Raw genomic sequence first — 27,313 nt, forward strand, 5'->3', positions numbered from 1 at the left:
CACACGCTCATTCAAGGAGAGGATGAGCCTGGGGAGAGTCTTCTTAACTCGACGGAGCTGCTAGTATTTAGAGGATGGAACAAAAAGGTTGGTGAGAGGAGGAAAAGAAATAAACAGATAGAGCAGCCATGACGTGGAGGAGCCCTCTGGCCCTGGTGAGGGATGCTCTGAGAGGTCAGAGGGCACGGGAGAGGGACCTCCGCAACTTGGTGTCCAATCTGCCATATGAGGGCCTGGACAAGGCGAAGCAACCCAACCGCCACTTCCCCAACAACGCCATCAAGACTACCAAATACACCCTCCTCCTCTTCATCCCCATGAACCTTTTTGAGCAGTTTCACCGTCTCGCCAACATCTACTTTGTGGGCCTGGCTATTCTGAATTTTGTCCCTGTGGTGAACGCCTTCCAACCAGAGGTAGCTCTGATCCCCATTTGTGTCATCCTGGCTTTGACTGCCCTGAAGGACGCCTGGGAGGACTTCAGGAGGTACCAGTCGGACAAGAAGCTCAACAACACACCATGCTTAATTTACAGCAGGTAAAGAAGACAAACACGTCCTGAATATAGAAACAAAGATGCTCATGCATGATGTGGAAACACTCATGGTGCATTAGCGGCACCTCTACATCTTGTGTTTATGATTCTTATCATCCAGCATGTTGATGTCTGTTTGTAGATCTGTGTGACTGTGCACTGCAGGTATGTGTGTGTGTGCATGTGTGTGCTTTACCTCCTCTGTGTTTCCAGCACCCCGTGAGAATTTTTGACTTAGAAATAGAAAATGTGTGGGAGATTATTCCTCTTTTGAAGAGCCTCACAACAATATCTCTCGCCATCGCAATGTGCACATTTGATGAAATCCTCATCTGGGTGTTGCGTCAGCAGAGACAGTAAGGTTAGCAGTTATCTATTTTTGAATTACTGGTGAAAAATGAATAATTCACAAAGGGGGATAAACACTGTCATTTTCAGCCCTTTGCGCTGGTGTGATTTTGGAGAAGAGTGGGAAGAGGAGGAGGAGGGGATGTGATGTGAGACTGGAGACAACTGCCATGATGAATCGTCATACATTCAACCTCTTGAAGGGTTTATTATTCACCAGCAGTTTCTTGCTTTCAAATTTTCATTGTAAGAGTCAGCAGAGATGTGAAGGCCTCAGCCTGTGTCATGTGTGTATGTTTACATGTGTGTCACAATAGGGTCCAGGTGCAGACCCCAGATGCAGAATTTCAAACTCTTCAGAGAACGCACCAGTCCCTCTGGGCCTGTTAACGGACACTAGCCCTTTCCGCCTTGTGCAATCTGATAAACAGCAGTTGAGTCATGGCGAGCGGGCCCTCGTAGGTCTCTCATTGCTCTCTGGGTGGGGATGCTAAAGCTCTTTTTTGGGCTTGTAAAGATTAGAACAGAATCGATTGGCTGGGATTTCTTTGAAGTATACAAATGCTTCCAGAAGAAGCTTGAGAATAAATTTTAGGCTTCCTCACACTTCCTCTTTTTCTGTATGTGGGTGAAGTTTATCCATCTGACACTCCAAGGAAAACACATTCCTGCAGTGCATTTAACCCTTTGAAACCTGAGCACATTTGCTTGATTTCTTTCAAAAACATGGGAGGACGGCAATGAGCAAAGAAAGAAGAAATGACCCCAAAATTAGTAAAATAACAGGAAAATACCTGAAAATTAGTTTTAAAAAAATAAATAAAAAATGACAAAACAAAACAAGCAAACAAAAGAAAGAAATAATTTTCTAAATCTACTAATTTTTTTGCAATTTGTGGAGCATGTCTTACCAAGTTGCTCATCGAGTTATCCAATGTTTTTGAGAAGAAAAAAAATTGCATCAATTTGCTTTTGATACAAAGAGTTAATGCTTGTGACAGGTGCCTGAAAGCAGCACAAAAAGTCATGCTGATCCAGGTTTCAAAGGACTAAAGGTGTACACTGAAGGCTGTCAGATGATTTAATTCATCAGACCTTCTAAGCTGCACGTCTTTATTTTCCATCGCCCTTCACCTGCATGTTATTGTCACAGAGGTGTGACGTGTGTGTGTGTGTGTGTTTGAGCATGCCTTATCTTCAGGGTCATCCTAACTATCTTGTATCTACTTAAAACTCTTGTCAATCTGCCTGCGCTCAAACACGCCGAACACAAATCACATTAGCTGTTAGTCATCCTGATTGACTTGTAATTCATGTTATTATAATGGTTAAACACGTCTTAATTTCATTGTCGGCTGCAGAACAGTAAAAGAAGTCACCGCACCTCGCAGACTTCTCCTGTCTGTTGTTTGAGAGTCCTGAGATTTCATTTCAAACACAATATGTGCAGTGACTTATATCACTTCTACGATCAAACAAAACAGGTTATCTGTCACTTTGTTTCTAAAGAGTTCTCTTTATCACAAAGACATATCAGTTAGCCAAATTCAAAAGAGCAGCAAAACTGGACGATTAGATACATGTAAACATGCTAATTATACAGACAGGCAACTCATTGATGGGACATTTTTGACGTTTGGCATCTCAGGAACCACATGGGCAAATCAAATTCTGGTTACTGACAGCAGTTTATGCAGCAAGTGAAGGCCTTTATTTATTGATTGCCAATCATCAAATCTGTCCAATCAACATGGTGTCTGTCAGTCTGTATAACTTTAAGTTTACTCCTTGTGTTTTTTTTGTAAAAAGTCAGTGTGAACAGGAACTGGACCAGAAATTTATTCTAACAATGAGCCTGATGCAAGAAACACGAGGAAAAATATATTTTACAATTTGATTATATATATACATATTCAAATTTAGATAATATTTCTGACTGGAAAATCAAATTTCAGGGCTAAAGAATTCTACTATACTTGGTGCATTGATCCCAGCTACTGTAATTTCAGTTACTGTACATTTATTTATTTTGATTTAAACCTTTTTGCATGCATTCTTTTAATTGTATTACTTCAATACATTTATTTAACAGTAGGTCTATGTGAGTTTCACACTTTTACAACTTTTTTTTTTGTTGTATGTCTCCAGTCTTAGCCATGTGCCAGAGTCTTGCTAATAGGTGACTTACTCTAAGATGTGAGTTAGGTAGCTACTCCCAGACTGTGGAGGGCAGCATTACATTTTACAGTGTACAGCCTGCCGGAGCGGCAATAGACGAAGAAGGAGAGCAGATGACTGTCGATCAAGTGGGATTCAGCACTGAGCACACCTGGGTTAGAGCAGATTTGGGTGGTTAAGACCCTTCGGTGCGTCTTGAGTTGACTGATCTTATATTTTGTCCTAAAGACACCAAAAGTGAAAATATAAAATAAGAGAAGAGAAAATATAAAATAAATAGAAGAGAATGTTGCTGCATGAGGCCCACTTTATTATTTTGCCTCATATTGAACCAAACTGCAGGTGAGAAAACACCAAAAACAAGCAGTGCAACAAATTGATATTATCAGAGATTATCTGCAGTTTATTAGTTACTGGTGTGACATGTTGACTTATGTGACAAAGAATTTTACAAAGAATTTGAGATGCTTGTCGGATCTTGTCATAGAGCCAGGCTAATTGTTTCTTTCTGAGCCAGGCTAGGCAAGGCTACGCTAAAAAGGGTAAAATTTCTTTGGTAAAAATCCCTATTTTTCCTAAAAAAAATTGCATGCACCAAGTGCTTCAAGTGAAAGCGCATAGAAGACAAAAACATTATAAAACTGGCATGCAAAAATAAGATAAGATCAGAATAGAAGATATAGAATGCATCATGGATAAAACCCACTTGATAATGCAAGTAAAACTAAGATTTAAAAAAGGATAAAAACAGAATGCACAGAATGTATAACATAAGGTTGAAAATACCCATTGAGATAATTATCTGTAAAAAAAATAAAAAATAAAAATAAAGCGTACAGACATTAGAGTGGTATCAAAATTTAACCCAATTCTTTGGAAGAAAGCAAATAAGTGAATTTCCCAAATTGTCAAGCTATGTAGGATCACTGACTTACATTTTAAAATTAGTTTAGCAAGTTTGTCTAGCTTAGCATAAAAACTGGAAAGACAGGAAAATGGCTAGCCTGGATACACCAAATAGTAACAAAATCTACAAACACATTTGTTTATCCATACAAAAAAAAATGTAAAAGTGACATGAATGAATAACATTTTTCCTGGTGTTGATGCATAACTTGCATTAACTTACGGAAGTTTACTGGCAATTGGCAAAAAAAAGAAATAGAGACAATATTAAAGACAATATTGTATTATTGTCCAGAGCATCCATATCGAATCTTTTCATGATGAGACTTGTAGTTTGCATCCCTACTAACTAGTGAGCTTTTGAGGTGCTGATAAGTGGATTTTGTCATTCTCTCTCCAACAGAGCCAAGCTAGTTGTTAACTAACCAGCTTCTGGCTTTAGTTTTATATTTAGTGTAGGAGATGAGGTATCAAACTTTTCATCTGGCTCCTGGCAAGAAAGCAATTATTTTCAGAAAGAGGATCAGTGACATAAACTTTCTGATCATCATCTAGAATAAAATGTACTCTCAGTGAGAACAAACAGTACACTTTTGAGAGGTGGACTTCCCAATACTGGAAACTGTTAATGAGGCTACCTGACTAGAAAAAGCGTACATAAAGCCTCTGTGACAGGAGAGAATATTTGTGCAGCCAGTTAAGTATAATCTAAACACACAACATCCTAAAAATACATGACCCCCTCCTCCTGGCTTTGTTTGTGGCAAGGTGTGGTGTTATGTGGCAGGCACCTGATCAGGTCCTGCATGTAGGGCAGCATACCTGCAGCTCTCTGTCACTGCTGTGGCATGTGGCTTTCTTGGAAGCCTTAGCCCTGGGAACAGCCACAGGCCATAATGTCTACTACATTTTCTCTAAAGTTTCCTTATTCTTAAAAACACACAGAACACATCTGGGCCACTCTCCAAAAACGACAGCATTGATTTTTCATTTGGTTTCATTGTTTATTCCCTAACTTAAGCAGCTGTTGTGTTTTTTTTTTAAATCCATAAGGAGAGAGTCAATATTTCATTTGATTGCATAAACACAGACAAAATACACTAAGCCAATATTGTTAATAAATGTGACAAAAAACAATATGAAAGCCATCCAGGGATGTGTGTGTCTTTATGAAATAGTCTATAACGGCTGTCATTATCTGACATTTCAGGAAAGAGAAAGAGTTTACGGAGAGGCGATGGAAGGATGTGCGAGTGGGGGATTTTGTGAAGGTGGTTTGCAATGAGATTGTCCCTGCAGACCTCCTGCTGCTGCATACATCAGACCCCAACAGTGTGTGTCACTTAGAGACGTCCAACCTGGATGGAGAGACCAACCTGAAGCAGAGGAGGGTGGTGTCTGGCCTCTGCATCACGGTGAGGAATGCCTTTTACGTCTGGGATTCATTTCTGTGCTGTCCTCTATCCCCATGACCTCTGTGCTGCTTCACCTTTCTGCTCCTCTGTGATTGTCACTCAACAAAGATGAACATTTCCTGCATGTCTTTGTAACTATGAGGCATAAAAGTATGTCAGAGTCTAATGACAGACGTGTCTCAAGGATTACATACCATAAATGCATATTTTTGGACCAAAGTCATCCTTCTTGTGTGTAACAGTTATTATGTCACTGTGGAGGTACAGGTCAGGTTACATTTCAAAAGTTTTCATTCATACCTTTTGACTCTCATTTCCCAGGATCCTGAATTTGAACCTGAAAGCTTCAACAGCATTGTGGTGTGTGAAAAGCCCAACAACAATCTGAATCATTTCAAGTGTTATGTGTGAGTATCAAATACACAGATCACATGGATTCCCCAAACAGTTCCTTTGAGCCTTTCAGAGCAGCCGAGCAAAACTAATTCCAACCCACTCGCTGCACTTTCAGATGCCACCAGAGGCAATATTGGGGCTGTAATAGACTATAATCGATTTCCTCGGGCACCACAGCTCTTACAGCTGGTCTACCCATGCTGTCCAGCTATGGCCATAAAGCAGGGGAATTGCTAATGGGGAATATATAAGCAGTAATGAATATCTAACAAGATCTGACAGTACAAAGGAGGTTTCTTACTTTCTCCTGCTGCAGAGAGAAACCTGATAAGGAGAAGGTGGGTGCCGGGATAGAGAGCCTGCTGCTGCGAGGCTGCACAGTGAGAAACACGGACCACGCTGTTGGCTTTGTGGTGTACGCAGGTATATTCTCCGTTTTCTCAGCTGCTTCACTGCTTTGACCTTGAGCTTTAAGTGTTTTTTGTCAGGGGACTACGACTTTAGAGGTACTGAGGCCTTAAGCCTGAATTTCTCAATCACAACCCCACCTGAATGTTTAACTCAGTACCTGTGAAAAGTGTGTAGTTATACTTTCTGTGCATTTTGCACTCTACACTATGATGTGCTGCAGGTATGTCATTTTGATGCAGAACACAAAATTTCTTTTGTTTTAATGTGTTTGTTTTTCTGCCCAATTAACTGTCAAATTCATATGACTGAGGACAGAGTCGTGCATCAGGTTGGGTATCAGAGGGTACCCGTTGGGTTACAGGCAATGAAAGGAGGATTCGTGGATGGTATTTTGTCTTAAAACTAAGAACATGTGTGTCAGATCAGGGGTGTTTTTGGATGAATGTTTATATGATACTTTGTGTGTCGGCTTTCCTTCTGTACCCGTGGCATATGAGAGCTGCTTCGGTCAGGTGCATTACTAACAGGAATGCTAACATATATTGAAACCCTGTTTTCAAAATATAATATCTTAGTTTCACAAGTCTAAAATGGCTGGAAATGACAACTTTAAATGTGCTACCCGAACTGAATTTTTTCAACAGGGCATGATTATCTTAAGATTTGCAGTTTCAAGTCGGGACGTGTATCTCGATCTTGACGGGTGGGGTGGATGGCAGAACTAATTGGTCGTATGTGTGGGGATCATCAATGCCAGTAGGAATCATCCTCTAGAGCAGTGGTTCCCAACTGGTCCAGTTACAGGGTCCAGATTTCTCCTTCGTCATAAATTCAAGGTCCACGCTTTAGATAAAATACCACATTTTCACAAGTCACTTGCAGTTCAGAATGGACCAGTGACCCACTTTTGGACCGAGACCCACCAGCTGAACCACTGCTGTAGAGATCACGAATGTCTGTGCAGAGTTTCATGGCAGTTTATCAAATAGCTTTTGAGATATTTCAGTTTGGCTCAGTGAGGTGGACAGACCAGAGTTGTTGCAATGCTTAGATCCACGTCGCTAACATACTTAAAAAAATATCAGAATTAGTTGTAAAAATGTGTTTGTAATAAAGAACCATTAAATTTCCTGAACTATCACAGAAGACATGACCTCAGTGTCGTAGTGCCCTGTTTTTTATCCTTGCATTGGTTGACCCAGAATGAGCATATTTTAAGATGCAATTGTCAGTTTCTCTCGGTGTTCACTGACTGTTTGGAGTGCCTGTTGATAACTAAATTAACACCCTCTGATTCCACATTTAAGGCCATGAAACCAAGTCCATGCTCAACAACAACGGGCCAAGATACAAGCGCAGCAAACTAGAGCGTAAACTGAACATAGACGTCATCTTCTGCGTCATTCTCCTCCTCACCATGTGTCTCGTCGGAGCAGTAGGTCAGTAATGAATTGCATAACCACTACACTGACCAGTTCATGATTAATGATTTTGTATTTATGAGGGGATGTTTAATTTCCAATAAAATTAAAAAAAAACTCAGTCACTTTGGCCACAGGCCCAAACACATACCAGGAGAGGAGACAGGGGAAGGTGTGGTGCCTAAAATAGCTTTCCTCTGTGCGACAGTCGCTGTGATTAATTCCCCTGTCCTCACACATGCAGGTCACTTCTTATGGCTGCAGGCGCTGCCGGGTGTGCCCCCATACCTGGTCCCCGACAGCAACGGTCACCTGGACAGTCCCAGTCTGTCCGGCTTCTACATGTTCTTCACCATGATCATCCTGCTGCAGGTGGAGGAGTCAGACTGTGTCTTTAACAAGTGTTTAGTGTGTTTCCTCAGTTTTCTTAAACTCCCTGCTCATCTGCTTTCTCCTCACTCTCTTTCTCATATCACTTGTCATTCCATCATCCCCCTTTCTTCCTTTCTCTGATCACTTCTTTCTCATTGTCTGTCTATACTTCAATTTTATGCTCACGCCCTTCCCTTTCCTTCCTTTTCTGCTCCTCTCCCTTCCTTCTTTTGTGTCATCTCCTCTTGTCTCCTTTCCTTTCCTTTCTTTACTTCTTATGTCTCCTCTTCTTTCCTTCTTTTTTTCCTCTCTTTCTGTCTTCTTTCCTTTCCTTTCCCTCTCCTCTCCTCTCCTCACTTCTTCTTTACTTTTTCTGTTTTCCTTATCCTCTTCTTATCTCTCCTCTCCCTCGTCTCTTTTCCTTTCTGCTCCTCTCCCTTTTCTTCTTCTCTCTTCCTTTCCTTAATCTCATTTGTTTTTTTGGCTCTTCTCATCTTCCTTCCTTTCCTTTCTGTTTCTCTCTTGTCTCCTCTCTTTCAGATCCTGATTCCTATTTCCCTCTACGTGTCCATTGAGTTAGTGAAGATGGGTCAGATCTTCTTCATCACTAACGACGTTGATCTGTACGATGAGGAGACGGACAGCCGTGTGCAGTGTAAGGCCCTGAACATCACAGAGGACCTGGGACAGATTGAATACATCTTCTCAGACAAGACTGGCACCCTCACTGAGAACAAGATGGTGTTTCGCAGATGCTCCATCATGGGAACTGAGTACCCCCACAAGGAGAACGGTAAACCTTCATACTGTTACATTTTATGTAGCTAAAAAGAGCTGCTGCTATATATATAGTATTTATTTATACACTATTGAATCTTACTGCTGCTGTTGCACATTTGCATACCAACACTGGCATGTTGATTCTCGGGTGTTTGTCACCTGCTCAGGTGGAATGCACTTCCTTGTTGTCTTTGCATGTGCCAGTTATTTCCAGTTATGCTGTGTCATGATGTTTGTGAAAACATTTTTGACTCTGTCTTGCAACTGTAAATCTAAGCATGCAATGTTTATATACTGAAATTTGATCAGACTGAATGCATATTAAGACCTAAAGCAGTGGAGTTAAAGGCACAGTTCACTTCAAACCAAAGAGACATAAATATCCTCTTACCTGTGGCGCTATTGATCAATCTCTTGTTTTGGAGCCGAGTGTTGGAGATATCGGCCGTAGAGATGTCTGCCTTCTCAACAGTATAATGGAACTAGATGGGACCCTTCTTGTGGTGTTTAAAGCGCCAAAAATAAATATTTGAAAAACTCAACTCAATGTCTCTTTCTAGAAATCATGACCTGTTTACTCAAGGTAATCCTCACACCTTGTTGTGAGCAATTTCATGTAGGAACGATTTTCTTTTTTACCGAACTACACCCACCAATTGTATCACCCATGGATGTACAAAACTGGATACAGCATTGGAGGTGCGACCCTGTTTATTCTTGCAAAAGTTGCTCAGTGGTGCATGAAGCCAAAAAACTCAATTTCTGCTGTATGAAAATGCCATGATCGTCTGCATCGTTGGGCACATGCGCACTAGAGATTTTCAGCGGTCAAGCGGCTACTCCTGTTTTACAGCTCTGCAACTGAAATTGGGATTTATTGATTTGATCATGTGGCTCTCAAGACTTTTGGAATGTAATAATAGTGAAAGGAGTCATTTCAGGGGGCTTTGATGCTCAAAAAATGTTTATCCACTGATTTACAGACATCTCATCACAGTGTAAGTCTATAATGTCTTAAATCAATCTTTCAAAAGTCTTAAAAATGACAAGACATTGGAAGAAGAAAATTTATAGTTTTTTTCTTTCGTTGCAAAATCTCAAAAATCTCAGAATAATCGGTTATATCTATTTTTTTTTTTTTATATATAATTCACCGACTTTAACGCCTTGCAGATCAGGATAGAGGATCCAGCAGCACTCTCGTATATTTACAACATCCAGTCAAATGAAAAGCACATTTCTCTCTTTCCGATAATGAATACTTATATGATTACATTTGTTCACTGTTTGCCACGTGTCACTCTAGAAAGCTTTAAAAGTGTTAAGCATTTAATGTCTTACTTGTCTGTCTTTTTTTTTTTTAACCTGACCAAAAAAAGTCAGGTTTTATGCTGAAGTAAACATTAGTGAAAAGTGTCCCTAACCTAAATTTGTTGATGTCAGTTCATGTCTTTTTTTCTTCAATTTGGGTTATTGTAAAAATAAATAGTCATAATTAAATCTTAAAAAGTCTTAAATCTAGCTTTCCATAAGCTGTAGGAACCCTGTTACCTTATTAAAGGATTTTTTGGAGGAGTCTTTCCTTCCACCTGAGTGGGGCTATGAAGTCCAGGCCCTTAAAGTCCTGCAATTGTGCGACTGATGTTCAGGAGTCTATATTTGAACATGACTTGACCTGACATAAAGTACATGTAATATACAGTATATACATATATAAATATGTTTTTGTTTTTTTGCAGCGGTCCGCCTTGCTGTCCTTGGTGAACCTGAAATGGAGGAAGAGGTCATCTTCAACCAGCGGCCACGAGCCCCTCAGACTGTGTGGTCCCTGGATACTGAGGACAACAAGCCTGAAGACAAGCAACATCACCATGACACGCGACGCAAGAGCAAGGTCACTGGAAATGCCCAGAGCGATGTGGCCTTCAGCAGTCCGCTGGTAAGATGATCGCTCAGTCATGAAGAAAATGCAGATATTTAAGGGAGATGGGTTTTGCCTGTCTTGATATTATACTGCAGGGTCACAGCGAGCCACCGCGGGGAAAACAGTCCTCGGCATTTTGTTTGCTCATGCAGGAGGGGAAAGTCAGGTAGTTGATTCAAGGCCACCCGGAGGGACCCAAAATTAGGCTCATTCTTCTTGATGAAGAAGTGTCCTTGCAGTTGTAATCATGACTGAGAGAAACAAATAAATGGCTCCAAATCAAACGTGACCGTGAATTTATACAGTGTGAACCAACCCACTACAATCAAGCCCAATGGAGGGAGATGAGACGGCTACTGAGACGTCTTGTCTGGTGCCAGTATAAAGACAAATGAATAATAATGTCCTTTTTATTGAGTTTATTGAGAAAAAGCATTATTAGGAATGCATTTATGAGTATAGAAATGTAACTTTGTCTATCCATCTATTCATTAAACCAATTATCCTGCGTATTGCGACAGAGAACTGGAGCATATCCCAGCATGGATTGTGCGATGGACATGGTTTCCAGTTCATTCAAGAGCTGACAAGATTATAAAGATAAAACATATAAGTAATAGTTTGGCAGATTCAGTCTCAGTTATTGTTGTAAGAGTATTCAAAATGAATATAACACTGAAGCTGAAGTATTTTTTTGTATCTGAATCAGGTTTAATGACCAAGTGTACACATACAAGGAATTTGACTCTGCTTTTTTGTAGCTCTCATTGTACATACACAGAATAAACATATAGCTCGTGGCAACATAGCTGAGCAAGGTAAACATAAACAGACTACTGTAAAGATTTACTACTGTGTACAGAAATAAAAGATCCACGCTAGCATGGTTAAAGGAGCAGAGTGTAAAGGGTGCTGGAATAAATATAGAACCCTTTATGTAACAGGTTATTTTACATACTTAAAGTAGGCGGATATGACAGTATATATAGTTCATACAGCATGCTTGGATTACGTTCAACAGATATCTACATGTTTACAGTGCACCTTTTAACTATATATATATATAATTTACTGGTAATGTGGCTTGGTGTTAAAGCCAAAGTACTAAGCTGTGAAATGGCAAACCTAAATTGAAATATCTTTTTATGAACTCTCACTCAACTTGAGCAGTATAATCCAAGCCTCATTTATCATATCATGATATTCAGTACTTACCAAATGTATGCATTTTTTGCATAAAAACAACACCAAAAAATGAAGAATTTAAGTCTTGCATTGAACACAGTATAGAAGGTTCACTTTCAGTTAAGTTATAAATAGCAAAGTTAAAAAAAAAAATTCTAAATGTGACATGAATTACACTGCAGAGTTGTGTGGGAGTTTGTAAATCGATATTTTGCTAAAGTTTTGCTGTAGATAAACACACGGCCTGCTATCAGTCAATAAATCAATATGTTCACCAAGCAAGAAAAAAATGTTTTCTTCACAACTGCAAGGTAACATAGCAGACTAAGTGATATACAAATGGTCATTTTGTGAGTCAAGTATTTGCCGTAAGTGTCACAACTTGTGGAAAAAAAGCAGATTTTATGTCTGGTTGTTTCGGCGTACAGTGATCTGTTGCAGAGGAGAGAAGTTGGCAGCAAGTTGTGTCCCGTGTGTGTAGGGTCTGCAGTGATGTTACCTGCTAAGTTTAATACTAAATAGAGAGTGGGCTGACATCTGTGAAGTTTTATGCAGTCCTGGCTGTCTGTTGTAGTCTGTTCTTGTCCTGTCTGGTCCAGACCATGCAGTGATGAATGTGCAGCGAACAGATTATTGCAGAGTAGAACTTGATCCGACGCTCCTGAAGTAGATCCTCTGCTGGGACTTTTCCTGATGGCCGGTGTTGGTTGTTGACATACCTAAAAATTTGGTATCATTCCGATACTAATACACAGCCAGAGTCACTGATATTGATGCCGACTACTTTTATGCAGGAGAGAGGGTTAGTGCACACCACATATGTTATTTGAGTGCACACAAAACAAAACTAGTGGAGAAATAAAGTGTACATGTACCTGATGTGTTCGTGACAGTGGAATGCTGATTACACAGTTCAGTTTAATCTTTCATTCCCAGCTCAAGGTCCATGCCAGAAAGACAAAACATCACATACAATAGACACACAAACACAGTGTAAAACCATGGTATACACAGACAGTTTTACCCTTGAAATACAAATGGGTACAACATGAAAAACAATAATTGATCCCTATGCTGGCAGCTTTTTTATTGACGCTAGAATAGACCTTTAAAATGACAACATGTTTTGTATCAATCTGCCCATTGTTAAGGTCATAGCTGTGGATTTTCCGGGGAACGCAGGAGACACACCCAATAAAAACACGCCAGCAGCGTGCAATTTTGAAACGAAACCTACAACCTTGGGTGAACGTTATCATCTGTACATAAATGAATATGTCACACGTTTCTAAGGTCTTGAAGTGTTTACTTTTAAGCTATAACTTACTTTAAAAAAAATCTTTTCCATGTCTACATTCACTCAAAAGACCTCAAACCGTCATTTGTTTACCCAAATCTCACCTATCGTTGTGTCAAAAGGCCTCACAGTCCCATTCTGCACTGCAGATGGCCAAGCTGCTAGGTGTCAGTGATAAGCACATCCATTTTGGCTCAAAGTTGCCCCTGTGTCTGTGACGGGACATATGGTCATGCTGGGCACCATTTGGCACAGACCACTGATGTCACATAAACTGTAAACGTGCACTATAGATTAGTCATCGGCGTCTTGATATACAGTATAGTAGCACTGTGTCTATTTTTGTCCACGGGGCAAAGAGCATGGAGGCCTGGAGATACAGGCTGAGACCGAAAAAGTCTTGTGGGTTTTTTCCAGTGAGGCAGCACAGAGCCTATCTTTGGTTTTCCTCATGCTGTGTCTGTAATGGAGCATAATGAACAAACGTATGAACGAAAACGTCTTCTCTTCCTCCTGTCCTTTTGTCCCTCCTGTAATCTTTCCTCGTTCATGAACAAACACAAGTATATGAAAAGGTTAAAAGCTGAATATGCTTTTTGAAAGCCAATTGTAAGCAAGAAAAACAATTTATCAACACAAACTTTTAATTAAAAAACTGATTAACTTTTATTCCAACAGGAAACTGAGGTGATTCCAGACAGGAAGCTGCTTCAGCAGATTAGCAGGGCAGAGAGCAGCGGCAGCCGGAAGATAGATCCTTACCTGGACTTTTTTCTGGGTCTCGCCATTTGCAACACGGTGGTGGTTTCCATGGCAACATCTCAGAGACGGAGGGTGAGTGCTCCGTTTGCTGTGGATGGGAAGCAGAGATGGAGGGCACAGTCAGGAGAGGAAAGATGGACGAAGGATCTGTTCAGTTGGAAATCCCAGGGTGCAAACTCATAACAAATGGCAAACCTTCTTTTAATTGTCTCATTCATTACTTGTTTATAGTTATAGTTTAGTTTTTTGAAGTAAGGCTGCATAGACTACTTATCCACAGACAGTATATTACATACAGTAGATGACAGGCAGCACACCCCACAGACAGACTGCTTGTTCTGGTATTACATTGTACTGCAGTTCTGTGTGTGGTTTGCCTGTTTTTGGTGATAATGGCCAATCTGCGAGCGCTATTCAATCAATCATAATTAATCCGTGCAAGGAATCCTATGGCCTCATACAATCATACCTGACCAAATGGCAAATGAAATCTTGAACAACAGTGTTCAAACAGTCATTAAGTTTGGGCTGCATGTGCAATTTCTGTACAGAAGTAGCTTTCATTTATTGCATATATGTATAGTATGTAGTATAGTATGTAGGCTATAAGTGTACTAGCTTATGATAAATAATATAACAGAAAATTAGTCTTCCAATCCCCTCACCCCCCTTTGATTTTGCTTTTGTCCTGCAGTGAAATCTCCATAATTTAATCAGAGACACACACAACCATTAAGTTTAAACTCTTCTCATTAACCTCAAAGATTTAGTTTAATTTTGAAAGTTCTCTTCAATTGTTTAGCTTCAAGTTTCTGCTCTCTCATCAGTGGTCAGTACTAATTTTCTCTCATCTTTAAAGCCCCAGTTGTAAAGTCCTCACTAAATTAGCCACATAGTAAAGGGAGATTTGCAGAGGCAATCAGGGTTGCCTTTATTAATTTTAGTACTCGCTGCTCTGTGCTGTTCTCAGGTCTGACAGATGGGAGAAATATGTGAGTTTTCCCTTGAGTTTGTAATTAAAGGTAAAAAGCACAAAGAGAAACAGAGTGGAAATGGATGGCAAGGTTTTAAGAGTGTGTTAGCACCATATGGGTTTTTGGGCAAATGGCAATACAAAAAGACAATATGATGCAGTATTGTCTTTGCTTGACTGTTTCAGGTGAGTGGGGTTTCACGCTCCAGTCAGACAAACAACCTGCTGAATTCTTTGTCCAACCTGATGAAAAGATTCACCTCCCGGCGGGGCAAGCCCAAGAGGAATCGCACCTTCTCAGTGGACTCAGTTGTAGAGGAGGATCATTTTAACCCCCCTGCAAAAACAGAGGGGTCTGGAGACACCACTCAGCTCCAAACATGTTCACTTCACGCTCCACCCCAGTGCGACAAGCCTGCAGTAACCTCAGATAATCTGAGCTATGAGGCAGAGAGTCCAGATGAGGCAGCTCTGGTGTACGCAGCCAAAGCATATGGCTTCACCCTGCTCGCCCGCACCCCTGACAGCGTGACAGTGAGGCTTCCGTCCGGAGAGGACCTGGTGTTTGAGGTGCTGGACACCTTGACCTTCGACTCTAACAGGAAGAGAATGTCAGTTTTGGTGCGACATCCACTCACCAAAGAGTACGTGTTGTACACTAAAGGTGCAGACTACGCCATCATGGAGCTACTCGGCACACCGTACGCAGGCATGTTAAAAGCGCATTTACACACATTTAATAAATGATTTACATTCATTAGTCAGTGCTGAGATACCCTGGGTGATTTCATAATCCAAAATGGAACTATGTAAATATGTGTAATAATATTTTCAGAGCATCTCAGTGGGAAGCAGAAGAACATAGCAGCAGACACTCAGCATCACCTCGACTGTTATGCTAAAGAGGGGCTGCGTACACTTTGCTTTACAAAGAAGGTGCACAATCAAATATATTAATATTCACCAGCATCATTTTCTGACACTAGAGGAGCTCATCTTTTTTTTTTTCTGTGTGTGCTGCAGGTTGTGAGTGACAAGGCGTATGAAAGCTGGTCAGTGAACAGACTGAGAGCTCTGGCTGCTATAGACAACAGAGAGGAGCTTGTTATGGACTCTGCTGTGCAGCTGGAGACGGGCCTCTCCCTGCTGGGTAACTTACATCACACATCCTTCATAATGAACACGCTGTGTATCTGTGTGATAAGCTCCATGTTTGAATCGTGCCTGGCTCTGGATGTATGTCCTCACGCAGGGGCGACAGGCATTGAGGACCGTCTGCAGGAGAGCGTCCCAGACACCATCGTGGCACTGCGGGAGGCAGGGATCCAGGTGTGGGTGCTGACTGGTGACAAGCCGGAGACAGCTGTCAACATTGGCTATGCCTGCAGGCTACTGGAAGAAGAAGACCTGGTGATTAACATGAGCTGCAAAAACAAGGTGAGGAGGCCGCTGTCTGCCTCGCTGAAGGTTGGCTGTTTGACTCAGAGCTGCTTTTCTTTGCTGCTTATGTGAAATGATAAATGGTGGTACATCTCCAATTCATTTTTACACCACAATTGGAATTTGTTTAGGTAAATCAAACATGAAAAGAAAATGTTGATGTACTTAAAGGTATGCTATGCAGGATATATGGACCCATACAGAAGTAATCCGTCTTAATCACTAGAAGTGTGTTGTAGTTTATTCATGTGCAGGGACCATGCCTTCTGCCTCTATTTTATGAGATTTTTATTTTATTTTTTATAGTTTTATTTCTCTTTTGGAGGTTCCTGAGCACAGCACACAGGTGAGATCAGTACTTTATAAAGAGGTAGTGATCACGTGCCAGACCATAAGCAGCAGGCAATCAAAAAGAAGCTACAAAAACTGCGGAGACAGCGCCAAAAAACACAAGCATAACCCCAGCAAGGAAAATGTCAGTCGGTTTACAGTCTTAGAAATCGACCAAATTGCAATGTTTTTGTTTGCAATAACCTAGTAGAAAACCCCTGCCACTTAAAAAAGGCTCTCCAAAAAAACCCTGCTGTCTTTAGAATTTTTTCAGTATTGACTGTATCTTCATATATATGATACAGCGGTAAGAGTACCTATCTTCTCATCTCACTTGAACAATTCCTTTAAACGTGTAAGTATATACACTCAAACATCAGATATAATTTAGGGGTAGTTACTTACTTCAGGAGATCTCACCAGACCTGTCAAATTGTTGTAACAAAGTTGGTATAGATTAAAATTAAATTATTAAATTATTTTTAAAAAATTATATTTCTGAAAATAAATTAAAATACCATCTGCATATAGAGACATAAAATGGAGTGTGTTATGTACTGTAAACAGGCGGTGCAAGGAGTTCAACAGGTGAAGCAAACAAGAGGGAGAGAGGGCAAACCTAATGAGAACAATTATTTTGATATTAGCTCTAATATGGCTGTCATTGATAAAATATTAGGCTACTTTGCAACTTATATTACAGGTCCATTTATTTCTTGTTTAAAATGTATTTCTTGTTAAAATATTTCTTGCTTACAAATACATGCTTCAGTATTTAAGCCATTCAGTATGAGGTAAATGTAGTTTTCAAATTAATGAATCAAAAGTAAGAATAAAAAGCTAAGCAGTACCACAAATCTCCATTCAACCTTTGCCTTTTTAAACAGATTAAGGCATGGTGTGATTTATATTTAACATATCACATAAAGCTTGTTTCCAAGGGCAGCACTGACTTTTTTTTGACAGTCATTCAGGAGAAATCATGTGTTTTATAAGCAATAAGTTCAGGACCTGTGAAGTTGTCTCCCTCCAATTTAAATGACCAAACCTTTTTGACCACTTTTACATTTTTACTAAAGGTCAAACCCTCACATTTTCATCTGAGAAAGAGAAGGTGTCAGGTGTGGGCGCTGCTCCTCTGAGGTCATTAAAGATCTGGTAGCACAGGAATGAGCCCTTCATAACAACCTGACCATGTCTAATCATTCCCAGCCTCAAAATAGACCGAAATTACCCGTCGGCTCTAACAGATAAACGAGGAGCTTTCTGGAACAAAGGGACTGCCTTGCTCCTCTCAAATGGGACTAGTCATTGATGATGAATGGAGTGAGATACCCCCAATACAATTTCTACTGCTTTCATATCTAATTACCAGTCTAATATTCAACCCTCAGGGGAAATACCCCTTTGCTCATATTTGTAATGAACTTTTTTTTTTTTGACTACTGTAATTCGATGACCACCGGAGAGATGCATTCCCACAGTCATCACCCTACCACACCTAATGAAATTTAACCAGCATTGGATACACGATATAAAAACGGAATGTGACCCAAATTTTTCATCATGTTGCTTTTCCTCTTGGAGAAAGAGGCTGGAGTTATTTACAGACAACAGTGATGAATCTGATGGGACCAGGGCTTCGTAATTGCTGAAAGTCAGACATCATGAACATGACTCAACTGCAGAGGGATGTTTCTTTTACCAGCAAAGGGGACCTTATATACTTTTTTTGTATTTTCTGTTTTTAATTTTTTAAATGATGAGATTAACATATTTAAAAGTGATCCCTGTAAGCACAAACTTAACGCTTCATACTGTTCTGAATACTCTGTTTCCATTTTTTCTTTCTACTCCGGCTACAAGATGACACATAAAGACGCCAAAGGCTGCCTTTGGCAGGCCAAGGGGCGTAACAAATAGTCGGTATTTGAGGATTTTGGAATGAGATCGGGCTGACGTGGACTGTTACCTGTAGCTACATTCTCACATCAGGGAAACATGTAGTCTTGGATTCTGATACTGCCAATTTTATGGTCATATTCCTCCTGGAAAATGTCCAGTTGTATAAGAAACTTTTATCTGTGATTTTTCATGGTAGAAAGTGTCACTATTTCTGGTTATAGACATTTGCCGACTGTGAGACAAGCAATGGAACCAGTAAATATTACCAATCAGAGCAGACTGTGTTTTTTCAGGAGGGGGGCTAAAAGACACAGAGACTAAAACAGAGCTTCTCAAACAGAGGGGTAACACAGGTTTTTTAGCACAGACAGTATGAGGAAAATAAAAGTGTTTTTTGAACGTTAAAGCATGTAATCATTTTGTGGTAGAAATCTGGAATACAAGTATGAACCTGAAAATCAACAGAGTAAGTCCTCTTTAATCTGAACTGTACCACATAGGAATAGCCTTGACTTTAATTTTGTGTCTTGATATGTTTCATTCTGACTTTTTTCATTTTTTGGATTAAATGGGATGTCACATCCAAGTTACAACTTATCCGCTTTAATTTAACTACCCTGTGAGCAGCTGAGTCAAATTAAATAAAAGTTTTTAATAGGGCTGTAACAAACTGTTTTTATTATGGATTAATTAGAGAATTATTTAAATAATAGATAAGTGCTTTTTAGTTTACAGTCACATAAGAATAAGAAAAGCAGGAAATCATCACATTGAGATGCTGGAGGTAGCTGAAAAATGACGTACAAGAACAATGGATTTATCAAAATTATTGGCAATTATTTTAACACAACTTAAGGTTTGAACTCTAGTTTGGAAAGCTTCCAAAATATTAAAACAACAGTGATATCAGCAAAATAAGCAGATGTTCTTTTCCAGCTGACGTGCACCTCCATCCTGGACTGCACACTGGAAGAGGTGAGGAGGTACAGTGCCGACCCTCGTAATGTGGATACAACCCCAGACATCTCACTGGTGATTGACGGCCGCACCCTGACCATGGCTCTGTCGTCGGACCTGCAGGACCGCTTTATTGACCTTGCGAGGCGCTGCCGCTCTGTGCTCTGCTGTAGAGTCACGCCCTTACAGAAGAGTAGAGTGGTGAAGATCGTCAGAGAGAAACTCAAGGTCATGACCCTTGCTGTTGGTAAGAAACTTTCTGTGAGCTGTTTTCATAAATCTAAATACTTTTATCTGGGACTTTTAACATGACTTTTATGAAAAACAGAAAAAAAAACTGATTTATAAATACACAAAACTACAAAAAATTAGAATGACAAAGAAATTGGGCATCTGTGCAAATCTTTGAGCTTAATTACCACATTAAATATTACTTACATAACACTTCAAAATTATACTGGGCCCCTGAGAGCATTTTTTGCATGCCAATTTTCAACAGAATATCATTACCATTGTGAACTGTTGAGATACTATAATTTTTGGATACAAAAGTTTTAGTTCGTAGACATTTTAACATGTCACAGTCAAGCGGCAACCTCCAGAGCTGACAAAAGTGAGACACCAAGAGCTGCAGTTCCTCTAATGGCCACGTGAGGCTGGCTCCAATCCATCAGTCCCCATAGACCTCCATGTTAAATGCTCAGCTTTACAGCAGAACTAAACATGTTTACAGCTTGGTACAAAAAATGGTTTTGGTCTCTAAAACTAATTTTGACATTACCCCGTTTGTACAACTGTACAAGGCCCAAGATTTTTTATTATTTTTATTTTTTAGATTTTTTTTTAGGGCTTCTTGCCCTTTTTTGACAGGACAGTTTAAGCATAAAAGGGGGAGAGAGAGAGGGGAAGATATGCAGCAAAGAGCCAATGCTGGAATCGAACCCCTGGCTGCTGCGACGAGGACATAGCCTCTGTACATGAGGCGCCCGCTCTACCAACTAAGCTACTGGACGCCCCAAGGGCCAAGTTTTACTCACCCATTTACATTTTATAAACGCAAAAGGTTATGCATATTAAAGGGTGGGATACTTTGAGTGACAGGCTGTCTGCGAGGTGACACTACAGACTTTCAACCCTTTCCCACCAAAATTAACTTGTGTATGCAGGGTTTTCTGACGCATGGCTAAACCTACTAAAAATAGGCTATAGACATCTTTTCAGTTGCCAGTAGAGTAGAGCAGTGTACATGGCTCTGCAGTAGACAAGAATGCCTTTCTGTGGGTGGGTTAATTTTGTTTGTTTGGGGTTTTTTTTGGTGTGTTGCGTTGGATGTCACGGACATGGCAGAAAACAGGTTAGTAAACAGCATGGATGTATTAAGAAAGTAAACAGTAGAAAGCAGCATGGAGGGCATTGAAAACGTTATGGTGGTTTGTGTTACTTCTTTTAATACTGTATATCTCTTAATTTTCCAGTCTCTTTCAAAATGAGCACTGCGCTGGCAGAGACAGACAGTATTAGTGGTGGTATGTCTTTGCATCTCGCTGGTTTAGGGGCTGAAATTAGCGCATTCACCTGGGTGTGTTTCTATCAAAGCCAATCGGAGCCGGCGACGATAAATATCCGCGACTGCTGCAGAGTAATTTGACCCGGGGTTGAATGCATATTGTAACCTTTCCCATCACATTAAAAAGCCAGAGGCAATTAAAGCCCAAAAAACTAATCTTAAAAAAAAAGCCAGATGTTAGCGTTTTTTGTGCAGTGGAGATGAGGCTTAAGAGTCAGATCCACCCCTCGCTCCTCCACAGCTCCACCGGCTCATCCGAATATGATTACTTCTGGTTTAAAAAAAGAAGTCAGCAAATCAATGGGTGATTACGTGGTCCAATATTTTTATACACTTCATGGTCACAGGAGGAAAATAATCCAATTAATGTATGCATATTTCCATTTGAACAAGACAACAAAAAAATAACCTTATATGAAACAAGAATAGATGTAATGTAGTGGGTTATAGCAAATTATTATTTTTTGCCGGTACACCCTGGGCAGGTAGTTAATGGTGGTGACTGAAGTCCATTAAGCTGCCTCAGTTTAAGGGTCCTGGTATTGTGCATTCTGGCTCACTGTTATGGTTTAGTGGGACCCTTGGATAGAACAGGGCCATTGTTAATGTTATTAGTAACACCTGTGATATGAAAAGTTAAAATATCAGCTGTGAAAAAGAACCATGAGTATGAGTTGTATGAGAAATAAATGTTTTTTTTAGAGTGTTGCAGGGGAACACAAATATAATTCTTTCAGGTTTTATAAGGTTCTTGATTTTATCCTGTTCTGAGTCACTGAACCTCCTGAGAAATTTATTGTTGGACATTAGACAAGAGAGTGTGGAGATCCTCGTCCACCCTGAGGGAAACAAAAACAGGCTATAGACTAAATATACTGTATATGTTGATGCAGAAGTTTGTTTTCTGGGCAGACTTTACATTTTAATTTTGTGAGGCATCTAGTCACTTTTTGAAATTGAATTACTGCAGTAAGACCCACAAAGTCAGTGGATGTGGACACATTTTCAGTTTCAGCTGTTAAACTAATATTGACTCTGTGGTTTAGGTGATGGTGCAAATGATGTCAACATGATTCAAGCAGCTGATATTGGCATCGGGATATCCGGTCAAGAGGGCATGCAGGTCTGAAATTAGGTCTTTAGGTCCTAAAATGTTATTTGTTTCTTTTACTGCTCTCCCTGTCTAAAACTCCTTGTCACCTGCAGGCGGTCATGGCGAGTGACTTTGCTATATCTCGCTTCAAACATCTGAAAAAGCTCCTCCTGGTTCACGGACATTGGTGCTACACTCGTTTGGCCAACATGATCATTTACTTCTTCTACAAGAATGTGGTGAGTATCTGCATCAGAGGGCTCTGCTGTCTGAAGCAACACCTTCCCTGATAATCATCCACTTGAACATGTTCCCCAGGCCTACGTGAACCTGCTGTTCTGGTATCAGTTCTTCTGCGGCTTCTCTGGCACGGCCATGATCGACTACTGGCTGATGATTTTCTTCAACCTCTTCTTCACCTCTGCACCTCCCATCATGTTTGGGATAATGGACAAAGACGTGTCTGCAGAGATGCTGCTGGGTGTTCCTGACCTTTACAGGACCGGACAGGGTGCAGGGGTCAGTAAACCTGCCAAACAATTGTAGCTTTTACAGAGTTGAGTCTTGAATAATGCACAACTTTGATTAGTTTACGTATACTGAACAGAAATTGATGCAGGTGTGCCGTGGTAAGGTCACAACAAAAGGACATTTTAAAATGCTCAGTTTGATCACACAACACAATGCTACAGATGTTGCAAGATTTTAGGGAGCATGCCATTGGCATGATGACTGCAGGAATGTCCCCCAGAACTGTTGTCTGTGTGAACTAAATGTTAATTTCACGACCATTAGCGGTCTCTAATGTCATTTCCATTCATTTGGCTGTGCATCCAAGCAGCCGTACATCTGCAGAAGTTAGTTACAATGACAAACTGCTGTAAGGTTAAGACCCTAGTGAGAACATTGAGCACGCAGATGAGCTTACCTGAGACAGTTTCTGGAAGTTTGAGCCAAACTTCTTTGGTTATACAAACCAGTTGTTGCATCAGCTATTCGGGTAGCTGCTCTCAGACAGGTAAAGTTGTGGGATGTAGAGGTCCAGTTGGATGTACTGCCAAATTCATGGAAACAACACTTGAGATGGCTTATATTACGTGAAATGTAAATTCAGTTCACGGGCAAAATCTCTGGGGGACATTTCTACAGTCATCATGTCAATTGCACGCTACGTCAAAACCTGTGATATCTGTGGCATTGCGTTTTGTGATCAACATAGGCATGAACCAGTCACGTTTTGCCGAAAATCACCATTTTGAATCCAAAAGAAATTTACAGAGGAGGGGTGCTTCTCATATAAGTGAGAGAGGAGAGACAGACAGCAATGATGTGATGATGCAATGATGCCGAGGGTCCTCGACAATAGGCATTGATGGAGGAAATATTCTGATCATTTAGTGCAAACTTTACATTTTAGGGTGGCCTTTAAATGTGACTGTCCCAAGGCACACCTGTGTACTTATGACGCTGTTTAATCAGCATCTCGATATGCCACATTTGTCAGGTGGATGGATTATCTTTGAAAAGAAGAAGTGACAAATTTTAGACCAAAGTTTGAGAGAAATGTGTCTATTGAGTGCATGAAAAGCGTCTGAGATCTTTAACTTTAACCTGTGAAAAGTGTTGTTTACATATTTGTTCAGTATATTTAAATGTGTCTTGGTGCTTGTTTAGGAATACACATTTACAATCTTTTGGGTCTCCATACTCGACGCTTTCTATCAGAGTCTGGTGTGCTTCTTTATTCCATACTTGGTAAGCGAAACATTTGAATTCTCTGTTTCATTGAATATTGTACTAGTTTCATCTCTGTCATTGTGCATCCTCTAAGTTACCATTTATTTAACCAGTTTACTTTGTTTTTGCCTAAAATTCGACTATATTTGTTTTCTCCCCTGCAGGCTTACCAGGATTCAGACATTGATATTTTTACCTTTGGAACTCCTTTGAACACAATTTCTTTATTCACCATCCTGCTGCATCTGTCAATAGAGATCAAAGCCTGGGTGAGTGCCGATCTGATGGATATCTATTTCTAGATGTAATCACGGTATATACTCCCAGTGAGCCAAAAACTCTTATGATTAAGTAGTCAGCATACATTTGAAACTACCAAACAGTTATTTGTACACTGTAGCATCCAGAAAGTGTTAACATTTTCCATTAATCCACTGTGTTTTTGAATCAATGCAATAAAAAACTGATAATTAACATGCAGTTTTTGACTAAAAGGGTTGTTATCGATATACCTAATTGCTGTTTTATGCATCTGTCGTGCAGACGGTGGTTCATTGGGTAATCATGCTGGGCAGTGTGGCATTGTACTTCATTGTGACGCTTGCCTACAGCGCCATCTGTGTCACCTGCAACCCTCCATCCAACCCGTACTGGGTCCTCCAGAGCCAGATGGCCGACCCCATGTTCTACCTTCTCTGCATCATCACCACAGTGGTGGCTCTAATGCCCAGGTACCATCACTGTTATTCTGCCCGTGTCCATCACACAGAGGGAGGGAAGTAATCTGATGTGCCCTTGCCGTTGTTATGAAGTAGCTTTTCAATGTGCTCATTTGAACACTTTCTGCTGACCTCTACTGCACATCAGAATGTGGCCATCCCTCTCACTTTACACATATTCTCCACACTTTTTATATGTACAATTAAATTACTTTTAAAAAGAAAAAAGTGGGGGCACCTGGTGGCTCAGTGGATAGAGCGAGCGCCCCATGCATAGAGGCTGTGTCCTCGCCACAGCGGCCGCAGGCTCGACTCCAGCCTTGGCCCTTTGCTGCATGTCACCTCCTCACTCTCCCCCCTTTCACACTTGTGCTGTCCTATCAATTAAAGGCAAAAATGCCCCAAAAATATCTTTTAAAAAACAAGATAAAAGGGGAAAATGTCAATCATTTTCACACTGATATCTAAAGGAACTAAAACTAGAAACCAACATACACTTGATGAAATTTCTCATCACATACTGTACTTTCTGAAAAACAACCAACACAGCTGCTTTGGTCATTTACAGTCAGGAGGATGTTAAATTAAAGTTTGCTCTCAACCTGTATGATAAAAAAAATATGGTTATTGCTAGCTGCCTCGCTGGCTCTTAAAAGTTGACCTTGTAACTAGGGCTGCAACAAATTATTTTCTTTTTTCTTTTATGATTAATAAGATAAAAAAGGATCAGAAACCACCACCCATGGATGGATTACAGAATGGGCCTACCAGGCACAGGCACGGGGGCCCAAAATGTTTCCAGCAAAATGTCATCAATATTAACATTTACCAACCACTAGCAGAATCCGATTGACCCCACAAAGATGCAAACGAACTGCAAAGACACACAAAATGATCATGTATGACACAAAATGACTACAAATATATGCATATGCAAAACCACCCCAAAGTATGTGTGTCTTGACCTTATGTTGGAGAGGTGGTGGGGCCTTTTGCACATCTGTGCTCAGGAGCCCATTTTCTCTAAATCCACCCATGCCTCCACCCCTAATCACCCTAAAAATGATGATATTTATGCATTATTTTGTAGTATGTGTGACTTATGCAGACCATGAACTGCTGTGTAATTATGAGGTTGTTTTGGGGCATAGACAGTCTAGGCTGATTTGTAATTAAATAATGTTAATTGTGAAGTCCAGGAACGACTGCACCACAGGCTCGGTCCTCCTGGTTGCTGATGCGTCTGAAAGTGCTGATATTTAGAGGGAATGCTCTGATTTACATCAAAGGGCCGCATATTTTTCACTGGCCTACTTTCTCACCACCACACTCTCTCCCCAGGTACATGTTTCACGTGCTGAGGAACTCTATCGCCCCCTCCCCGCTCCTGCAAGCCAGGCATCTGGACCGATTGGACCCCTCCACGAGGGAGATGTGGATGAAGGAGTGGAGGAGCTTCAGGGGCATGGGGCAGGTTAAACGCTCCAGGCTTTCCACGCCACCCTCACCTACCCTGGAGACCCCTGCGGACATTTATCCCCAGTCTCCCGCTGTCTCTGATATCATGGATGACTTCACGCTGAATGTCATCACTGAAAACTATCAGAGGCCCGTGCACACGTGAAAAACAGAGACTTGCTGGTAACTTTTAGCAATAAGACAATTATTTATTCAGAAAATTGTAAACAGGCTCATGAGTGGATATATCACAATAATATTTTGGGGAGGTGATCTTACATAAATGCTCTCAGGCAGACATAACTCCTCCTCTCTGACTTGTGACAAATCATCGATTGGGGTGATGAGAAACAGAAAGTATGTAGGCCCTCTCCTCCCTACTCTCCTCATAACAAGCTGCCATAGTGAACACATAAGCCTGTTACTTTCCTGATGGGTTTTCAGAGCACAGTGGTAACCCAATTAGTCATGCCACCCACCCCTCCAAAACGTGGCACTTTTCCAGAACAAAATGCTTAGCTGGTTTAATATATTCCACTCACCTAGATACCCTAAACAGTCACAATGCATCCTGTCACCAAGGCAAACACACGTGTGTGGTTTACAGATTTTCCATTTAATTTGCCTGTGAAGAAAAATGAATGTTTTTACACTGTAGGCTGGGCCTGTGACTAGTTGTGTGTAATTTTTTGTATATCTGTAAAATCTTCTGTGAAAATACACCCAAGTACAATCAAATTTTGTTTATCCCCTGTGTGTTTGTGTGTGTCTGTGTGTGAGTCTTATTTCAGATGCAGCGTCTAGATCAAACAAGCCAAAAGGTAAATTCAGAGAAATCAGAGGAAAAGGCATCTAAGCTACAAAGTCTGGTGCTTTTTTATGGAAATGGAGTGTGCACAAGCCGAATCCACTTGTAAAAAGGGCTGAGTTATCATTGGCATACTTCATTATACAGTAGCAGCCCTGCTTATATAAGGTCCCACTGCCTCCAGTTAAATCACTGCTGCTCTCTAGTGTTGGAAATGAAAAGCTGCAGAAAGGTCAAATGGGACAAAGTCAGAAAACCATCCAAAATGAGACACGAAACAAGAAAATGCAACATTAAAAATAATATTTTTATTAAGAATTAATACAGCAAACAACATAGCAGTTACAATGAAGCAGACTTCCTTCAGACCTGAGCAAATTTATCACATATTTTTAA

General features: G+C 40.5%; 1 protein-coding gene across 1 annotated transcript; it reads left to right on the top strand.

The window, feature by feature from the left end:
• On the top strand, positions 1-26,856 carry atp10b (ATPase phospholipid transporting 10B). Its single transcript, XM_042493949.1, has 21 exons — positions 1-538; positions 5,178-5,382; positions 5,704-5,789; positions 6,095-6,201; positions 7,497-7,628; positions 7,855-7,982; positions 8,523-8,775; positions 10,502-10,701; positions 13,847-14,002; positions 15,090-15,612; positions 15,739-15,839; positions 15,927-16,053; positions 16,156-16,340; positions 19,515-19,782; positions 22,149-22,225; positions 22,309-22,434; positions 22,514-22,714; positions 23,870-23,950; positions 24,097-24,201; positions 24,476-24,663; positions 25,993-26,856. The coding sequence occupies exons 1-21, from the start codon at positions 129-131 to the stop codon at positions 26,273-26,275; spliced, it is 3,942 nt and encodes a 1,313-aa protein (XP_042349883.1). The 5' UTR covers positions 1-128; the 3' UTR covers positions 26,276-26,856.
• Positions 26,857-27,313: the final 457 nt, after the last annotated feature.

This window comes from Plectropomus leopardus, chromosome 9 (assembly GCF_008729295.1).
Source record: "Plectropomus leopardus isolate mb chromosome 9, YSFRI_Pleo_2.0, whole genome shotgun sequence".
Classification (NCBI taxonomy): domain Eukaryota; kingdom Metazoa; phylum Chordata; class Actinopteri; order Perciformes; family Serranidae; genus Plectropomus; species Plectropomus leopardus.